Raw genomic sequence first — 9,347 nt, 5'->3', positions numbered from 1 at the left:
AGTGCAAAATGCAAATTCTTGCAATTTTTTGACTGGTCTTAAGATTTTGATCAGGAGTGTATCTCCCCTAACAACATATTCTGTCAGACTTTTGATAAGACCACAAGTCCACTTCTAAAACCACCACACATCTCCTCTGATGTTTTTTTTCTTCCTTTTTGTGGCTTGTGAGTGAAATCAGTTTTATTCCCAACTCAGGTCTGGTTGTCAACCAAATCTTTATCCTTCTTAGTGCCCAACTTTCAATTTCAATGACGGAGCCTTTCTTTCTTGTCTCAAAGGTACAAATGCATCATTTTCGCAAATACTTTTCTTTTCCTCACATTCAGAATTTTTCCATTGTTTTCTTCACAGTGCCTGGTCATCATCATCATCATCATCACAGAAGAATATTGGGTCTGGATTTTTGATTTTGTTTCAGAACTTCATTTGGTATGTTCTTCCCTCAGTCTGTTTCCTGTTTTAAAGTGACCTATTACTTTGAATTGTGCCTAAAAAAATATGCATTTTAATGTCACCACAAAAAGAGAATCTAACAAGAACCACTTGTAATTGTACTCAAAATAGCCAAATATCTAATATCTCTGTTGATGAATTATTGGTGAGCTCATATTTAGTGTGAGTTGATTTGATTTGAGTTGATTTGCTCTTAGTTACCTCTAATCACCGCCTCTGATGATACACTGTCTTCCGTTTGTCGCATGCAAGCTCATGCAGGAAGAAAAATCTAACAGAATAAAACAAAAACAAAAGAAACATTCTCTAAAATAATTGAAACATTTTATTGACTCAGAGGATGAGTCCTATTTTATTAATAAACATTTGTGTTAGTCTTTATTCTGTAAAAAAAAAAAAGTAGAACATATATTCTTCACAAGGTCTCATTTTTGTGTCATTACTTTCATCTCATGCATCTCAGTTTCAGTGACTCTCACCCATGCAGCCTTTCATAACATAGACGAAAAAACTAAACTCCTCATTTTTATTCATAGAAAATGTTGTGAACCCATCACTGAATGTGTTCTGCAGTCAGTCAACATCTGAGGAGTCTGAAGAGACAGCTTAAGGTCCGACTAATACCAGGCTGAAGAAGACGTGCTTATTCACACAGGAATGTCTTGGATTTTGTGAGAAATTTTGAAAAGGATTATTTTACAATGTGAACAATCTGAAAACGTTGGAGTTCCCTTTGTCCTTCAATTCAGAGCTGTTCTTTGTTAGTTTGTAAGGATTTTGTGGCACTAGTGGCATTTTTCAAAAGTAGGACAGGAAGAATGGAAAGACATGAAGCACATGGAAGGATTGAACTAGGATAAGTGAGTTAACTGTGGTCACTGCATGTGATATGACTTGGCCATGGAGTCTTCCCAAGTGGATTTGTTTTTAATAGGGTAACATATCATTTGTATTTATATTCACCTGCAAGACATTGTATTTAGGAGTAACAGGCCCGTGTAATGTCAGAACATTTTGGGACCTACTTGTGCTATTTCATTAAAGAAGTTGTCTCGTTGTTATTCTAACAGGACACAGGATGGACTACTGTGTCTCTTTGTGTACTCACACTTTGTGTCGACTTGCTGTGTGTAAAATTCAGGCCTTTTCTCTGGCTTTAAAACTGAGGAGAAAGCCTGTGTCTTTAGCCATTAACAAAATAGCTTTGTGTCTTCAGGCCTGGTTTGGGACAGAAGCATTTTAAATTAATTGTGCAAATGTATACTTGAAATAAGACAAAATTAACTGACAAAGAACTTCAGCAAGACATATCAGCTTGTTTAAGGTTAAGTATTTCTTAATGTTGATGAAAAAGTATGAGTTCCATTGATTATTTCACTTATATTCTAACATGGGAAAAATGTCTTATTATAAGTGACCAAATCTGCCAGCAGAATTAGTACCTTTTCATCAATATTAAGGAATAATTGACTTAAAACAAGCTTTGATATCTTGCTGTAAAGTTTCTTGTAGGATACTTTTATCTTACTTCAAGTGTACTAAGATATTTGCACCAAATGCTAGAATATAAGTACTTGGTAAGATTTTTTTGTTTATGCAATGTTGAACTTCTAACTTTAAAACTAACCAAAATTAAAAACATGTGACACAGTGTGATCATAGACGATGCTCTAGAATTCTTGATATAATTTCAACTTGTTTTCTAAATTTAAGTGCCATAAAATTACCTTGGTTCTGTGCTGGTGTTACATAAAAAATAGACTTCAACTGAATTGATACATTTCTACCAGACAAAAATAAAGTTTTGGACATTTTTTACTGCCTCCATGTGACTTTTCTTGTCAGAAGCCAAATGGCAGTGAGTGTCTTGTTGCTGCAGCTTTAGTATGACAGTAAGCTGTCTCCTCGACAGACTGATGAACATCTCCAGGTTAGTCACACTCTCTGTTACTCAGAGAGTTCAGAGCAAAACAGGAGGTTCATGACAGATTGGAGACAAAAACATTAAGGAGTGTGTCTGGGAAGGAAGAGGAGAAGAGGGAAAGCTGTGGTTATTGGATTTAATATCTACTGGAGAGCAGCCATAAGCTGAGACATCAGTGAGGAAAATAGGAAAAAAAACATTTTCAGATTGGAAACTGTGACTTTTTACATCCGATGTATTCAGAAAGAGTAAAAATAGAAATCTTGCTTTGATCTGAAAATTTCCTCCAAGGCCAGATTTTATTTGTCAAAGCTTAAATGACTAAACATCGCCCAAAGCAAGAAACAAAAAGTATTTTCAACATCCTCAAGAAAGTTTTTTTTGCCACCAGCAGAAGCTTAAAATATTCTTCAAATGTGCCTACAAAGGCAGGCAGGATTTGGGTTAAAACATGATGTAAAAAGCCACATTTCTCTGCAGAGCATCTTGCCCTCGTGTCTACAACTGCTTCTACTGAACTTTGCTGACCGCTGAATATTCTGAAGAACAGAAAGAGAGCTGAGTGGAGAAAATCTGATTTGGAGACATGAAAAGACCTTATCTATAGAACAAAAGATGACAAAACAGGTTTAATCTTGGCAGATTTTCTCATCAATTTGCAAAAATGTGACATTACAAACATACAAAACAAACTTTCTGTCATCAGAATCCTCATTTGTATAATTATTATTTGGTCTATAATTATTTCCCTCTTTTGTTCTCCAGAACAATCAGCAGCAGTAATGAATTCTGATTCCATAAATAAAAGGATTCAGTAAACCTAAACTCTATCTGCTATAGTTAAACAAGAAGTTTGCCATTCTGGTGCTTGTTAATATCAGTAGAGTAGACAGTAAGCTGGTTAGCTCAATTTAAAGCTTGATACAAAGAACAAGGAAAATGTTATGAAATTCAGACAAGAAACAACCTGAAAACCTCAGAATTCCCTTCTTCGATTAGCAGAAGTATATCAAAAACATAAGACTTTTCTGTATTTGTAGACAGGACAACAAAAATATATTTCATTTTTTTTTTATTCATTTGTCGGTTTGCATGCATTGCTGCAACTCAAAAAGCCAGGTTATCCGTCTGTGACCAGTCTAGATGTTGTGGCTTTTTTCTATCACTTCATTTGAATTAGCACTAATGTCAAATGAGCAATAATAGCACATTTTTCTACCTGTCTTTGATGGGATCAAGGTTTTAAAAATGACAAAATGTGTTTAAAAAAANTTTTTTTTCATGTCCTGGATGGCTGAGACCCCATAAATATGTAGGAATTTAATATTTGGGAAGTATCATAACTTAAACTCAAAGGTCAGCACCAGAGTTTTCTAGACAAATATTGAGATTTTATTTTGTGGTTTTAAAGGCTCTACGTTGAAGATGGTAAGAAATAAAGGCATACTTTATTTTTTTTACTGCCAGCTGCAGTCGCCCCTCTGCTCTTGGTTCCCATACTGAGCTGTCGGCTAATGCTAATGCTAACGCTCAGCCGCTCCCTCCAGTTTCAAACTCTTCTTATTAAAGTAAGAGTTAGAGTTAAATATAATTGGAATATTGTCTACCTTCGACAGAAAAAGGAGCTAAGTCTATGAAAGCAATGTAGCAGTTTAGCTAGTTTTGATTTCCAAGACATAAGGTGGCAGTTTATCAGGATTCAGCCAAATTAATGAAATAACGAACTGTTTATTGTCAATGTGTTTCTTCCTATTGAGCAGTGAAAGTCAATAAAACATGTTACATGTCTTCAGCTTAAAGTATTTTACTTACTGGAGGGTTTTTTGTTAGTGCTGCAGAGCTACAGCTAACAGCTAGCTCTTCACTTCTGCGACTCTAACGGAGCCTGTGTCGGTTGATCCTCCTACACTTTGGACTGAACCATTGTTCTAACAATAGTGGGGGGACCTAAAAATGAATTCTTATTTTTTTTAGGTGAATGGGAGGTCAACTGCTGCCTCATTTCTTTAACCTAAGCTAACCAGCTTCTTGCCTTCTCTTTAATGATCAATAAGATATATATTTGACCCTAAAATTCCAAACTTTTATTCTGTTATTATAATTTAAAGTATATTCCAAATATTTTAAGAAAACACATGACAGCTCTGATTTACGGTGGCCCTGAGGTGCAAAACACTACAACATTAACAAAGTGTTTTTGTATTTGTAATTGTGCTTCGTTAATGTTGTAGTGTTTTGCACCTCAGGGCCACCGTACTGATTAGCTGAAATCTCTCTCTCTCTTTTCACTTTCCAGGTTTAAAAGGTGAATCCATTCTATTAGAGACACCCCAACTCCTACATTTAAGCTTTTGATCTTCTCATCCAAGTCATCCATACATCATATATCATAATACCTTTTGGAATTTTAGTTTTTTCTTTGAACCATTCTTATTTCTGTATAGAATGAATCCAAAACATACAACTGCATTGACACTTTTTCTAAGGTGTGGGTGCATTTATAGAAATGTATTAATGATTTCTGCTAAATGAGCCAAATACCTGAGAAATCTGGTTTTTATCTTTATAGATTATTGAGTTGTACAATGCACAATCATGCTACCCAGGAAAATGATTCAAATAAATAATTAAAATGTGCAAAATGTAGGAGTTGGGATGAGAAGGAAGTTGTAGTAAAATGGGAATCACATGTCATTTTAACAATAATCTACAGATATTAGTCATCCCACAGGGAAAAAAAATCAATCTTTAAAAGTAAAAAAAAAGAGCTGAATTAAACTACCTTAGTGTTCTTGCTGTGGATCTGGGGTATTTTGAAATGGGTTCAGGAGAAAGTGGGGAGGGTGTTGGGGCAAACCAATGCATGACCATGGTACCAGGCTAAGTCACCTCAAGAACTGACCTTTCTGCCGGAGTCCTTGTGTCCACATTCCCCCTTGTCATACCACCACTTGTTTTTCAACTTGTCTAAGACGGCTTGTTCATTGAGCTTCAGTACTGCTAGGTTTACTGGGATTCTTCAGAGAATCAAGGGAAGGGGAGTGGGTGGGATTGGAAATAACATAAATAACATTATGCACATCCATGTTATGTTATGTTATTGTTCAACTGTGTTGGCCACAGCTGCAGCAGCAGTGGTGGTTGTAGAACGATTTTAGCAAAAAGCTCCATTAGCAGTACAGATGCTGTACACTACAAGTAACAGCTCAACAACAGAAAGAAAAACAAAACAAACAGAAAACAGAAACAACACAAAAAAATATTGGAAACTGTATCAAAGTGATATGCATTAATACTCCATCTAGCTTAGTTTGGCCTGACTCCCTACTTGCGAGATGTGTATTACTATATCACTTTGGGTAACCGACAGCAGCTGAAAACACTCTGGGACGCTTTCTTTTACTGAGCAAAGTGAATATAATCAGTAAATACTGTTTTCTGTCATGGTGAAGCCAAAGAGACTGCAGGAGGTGAAGCTGTTTGGATTGCTGGGTAGAAGCTGATCAAAGGGGTATTTAAAACAATACGTTTGCCAGATCAACTGGTTAGTTGGTCTTCATGCAGAAATATACTTTTAAGTTAATGGTTTGAACTTCTATAAAAAGTTAATTGAAGCTTCTGTTCCAGGGAAACATGCAGGAACTTTGAAAAACTCAAATTGAAACAACAAAATTCTGCAGTTAATTAAAATAACAACAAATTGGGATTTCCTGTGAGATGTTTGGTTAGCTGGATGTTTTCAAACTGAAAACCCATCATGGGATCTAACAGAACATTGATAGACCTGGGGGGGTTTCTTCAGTTCTTCAATTAAACAAATTGGTTTCAAACATTTGTGCTGCTATCATTTTAACATCTTTACAGTCTAAACATCTTTAGAGGTCATCAAAGGTCAACCATCCAGTCCAGTCATTTACAAAATCAGACAGAAAATGTCAATCAACTGTGCTGAGTCTGTGCAGCAAAATTTATGTTTGTGCTCTTCCAGCACATTAACAAAATCAAACGAGATGGATTTTGTTTGTTCAGCTAAATATTAGAACAGTTGATTGACACCAGATTTGCTTGATTTTGTAAACATGGTCTGTCTGGTTTGACCATTTTTTATGACCCTGGAAAACATTTATTCATATCTTTAAGGAGGCATAAACAAACATTTTTGCTGCACAAATCAGCACAAATATTTGACACCAATTCTGTTGTTTGAAGAAGATTTGAAGAAGGTGGGGGCGGGGGGTAACTTCATTTGGGTTCCCTGTGTGAGGTAAACCTTGTATCTCCTTGGACCTCTGCATGCATCCCGTCTTTTATACATCATCAGTCCTTGTTTCCAAACATAACTGGAAGATTCTGTTTTCTCTATTTTGATTATTTACCACTCAGAAACTAAAAAACTGCACAGATGTTCATGCCATAATTCACTATTTTTCTTTCCTTCTTTATCTCTTCAAATCAATGTACAAAACACAGCATCATAGCCCTCTACTAGGTTGTAGTGATAACTGCACATATTACTGAAAAGCCAAGGCTAAACTGAGGGAAAAACTTTGTGAATGTGATGATGTACATGTCAATGAGGTCCAAGCAGTTTGTGTTTAAGGATGAATGGTTAGGCCTCAAATGACCCTTAAAACATCATCATCATCATATCTTTATTCTAGACACATAAAAAGGTCCATAATAAAAAGATAAAACATAATAAGAAACAGAAAAAAATACAATCATAATATTCAGTGAGTCACAAATAAATGATGACCAGTGCTTCCACAATCTTGAGGAAAATCTCACTGTACTCAGTGCAGGATTTACTAAAATTGCAATTATATTCTTGCATGACACAGATAATCTACACATGCGTTTGTACATACGATTCCTGAGCTCAGCTGCACATGTGGGAACTGCATTATGTACAAACATATGGCTAGCACTGCTCCATCTAGGCATCATTGTATGCCACATAAAGTCGGGCAGTGTATAGTGGACTACAAAAATCTATTAAGCTGAAGAAAACAACATATGAAGCAGAAATATTTTGGTCATTAACTGCCAACTTTTGAAATAGTTATGAAAATACCCCAACAATCAGAGAATGAGAGTAGAATTCATGTTTGTCTGATTTGTTCCCAGAGGGTTTCATGCTTGCTACTGAAGCTGTGCCTTTCTGCCGGTTACCCTGGTGTACCATTGCCTGTCGTTACCCGTCAGGGTTACGGTGATCTGACCTTGGAGTCCCCTCCCCCGATGCCGCACTCTCCCTTGTCATACCACCATCTGTTTTTCAATTTGTCCAACAGGCCCTGCTCGTTCAGTTTTAACACTGCCAAGTTAACAGGGTTTCTACAGGGGACGATAGTAACAATAAGGGATAAGAAGGGAACTTGTTGTTAATGAGGACTGCCATATTGAGGAACGCAACATCAGTACAGCTGCGTGAGTCTAATGAATGGTGCATGTAAGGACAAGTTCACTGTTTTCAGCCCAGACCTTCCTCTCATCACATCCAAGTGAAGCTTTTATCAGGTTTATGATAAAAGCTTTGACATTTTCCTGGTTTCTGAAAGCAAACATTCATGTGTACAGAAAAAATATATGTCTGCCACTAGACTGTAAATGGTTTGACAATGTGGTAATCTAGACCCTCCAGATTCATTTTTCATTGAGAAAGACTGACAGATTTTAAAATTTCCTTATAGTTTTTGTTCATGCAGTCAGTTGTAATCTCCTAAAGTGGTCTTGTCCAATAGGTATCCAGGTTTTGCCTCAGATTTTTCCTATTTTCAGTGCAGCCCTTGTGCCTGGCATGGTGACCTGTTAACACTTTGCACGTGACGCTAAGCTCATTTTTAACTTTTGAAGGCTGAGTTGGTCACCTGCCTTGATGGATTCAGATACATTTTCCCTCTAATTGTGACGAAATTAGGAAGACATTATTTTATTTGTCTTTTGCATGCTAAATATGAATTCCATTTTTATAAAATAAAAATGTAATTTTTAGCTAAACCCTATTCTGGTGCCCTTATTGCTCACCATGTATATGTTTGTCTTATTTAGAGGGAATCGACATATCTCAATGAGAGCTGATGATCTTACCGTGAACAAATTTGCTTAATATTGCTAGTAGGTAATAGTTCATGTTTGATCCATTTTCTCTCATCATTTATCGACTTACCTGCATTTAGTGCTTATGGTTCAGTAAGATGCATCTCATTCATTTCAGTTTGGTAGAATAACATAAGAAACAACTGCCAACAACAGCTAGCTAATGTTAAAACAGCTAGATAAATGCTGGTAACTATGGCAACTAGTGAGCGTTTAAAGGCTGCCCTGCTCTTGCTGCAGTCAGGTTGTGCATGCATCTGCTGTGTTTGCAAACAAATAATTTCTCTATTTTGTGCTGAAAAAATTAGAAAGAGAAGAAGAAACTAGGAGGTCAAAAACCTTTATCTCCAGCATATGAAAGGCAAACCTTTAACATATATAACCTAATCACCATCAGCTGATTATTTCTGCTTTTCATCCAATAGCACTCTCAGAATGACTACTGGATTTAAAATCATTTTTTCCTCTGTCAAACTATTGTTTATTGAAACAATTACAGAAAGGGGAACGAATTATGTCCGAGAAGGATGTCTAAAGACAAATACTTTTCCAAGACGTCCCTTATGCATCATAGATTTATTCACTGAGTTTAATAATTCATATCTTACTGACTCTGAATTGGGTAAATTAAGAAACAAACCAACAAACAAACACTGGAAGTGTCATGTACTGGACAGAGAAAAAGAAAACAAGCAAAAAAGTTCAACTACTTTCAGAAATTTTTCAGATAACACCATCTTAAAAGATTACAAGGAAGCCTGGACTGATGAAACAAAACTATAATGATATTAGGAAAATAACTGCTGGGATTAAAATACTCCTAATCCAACCTGTGTTTGCATGAATGCTGGTAACTTCAGGTGCTTCA

The 9,347-nt window shown here is 36.0% G+C and overlaps 1 protein-coding gene across 4 annotated transcripts in view; it reads right to left on the bottom strand.

Moving 5' to 3' along the window:
- LOC103130809 (glutamate receptor 1-like) overlaps window positions 1–8,295 on the bottom strand; it is a 21,076-nt gene extending 12,781 nt beyond the window's left edge. The window contains exons 1-2 of one of the 4 annotated variants that reach the window (XR_001660392.1): window positions 5,283–7,035; window positions 1,565–2,473 (exon numbers count right to left, since the gene is read on the bottom strand). Coding sequence is in view for 1 of the 4 variants with exons in the window: in XM_007542315.2 (XP_007542377.1) it covers window positions 5,283–5,397; window positions 7,603–7,643 (156 nt within the window). In the remaining 3 variants the exon portion in view is untranslated. Of the gene's footprint in view, window positions 1–657; window positions 782–1,564; window positions 2,474–5,282; window positions 7,036–7,602 lie in introns of those variants that run through there. The other 3 variants (XM_007542315.2, XR_001660391.1, XR_001660393.1) reach the window with 3 other exon arrangements.
- Window positions 8,296–9,347: the final 1,052 nt, after the last annotated feature.

Source organism: Poecilia formosa, unplaced genomic scaffold (genome assembly GCF_000485575.1).
Source record: "Poecilia formosa unplaced genomic scaffold, Poecilia_formosa-5.1.2 Scaffold679, whole genome shotgun sequence".
Taxonomy (NCBI): domain Eukaryota; kingdom Metazoa; phylum Chordata; class Actinopteri; order Cyprinodontiformes; family Poeciliidae; genus Poecilia; species Poecilia formosa.
This window is presented reverse-complemented; position numbering and strand designations above follow the sequence as displayed.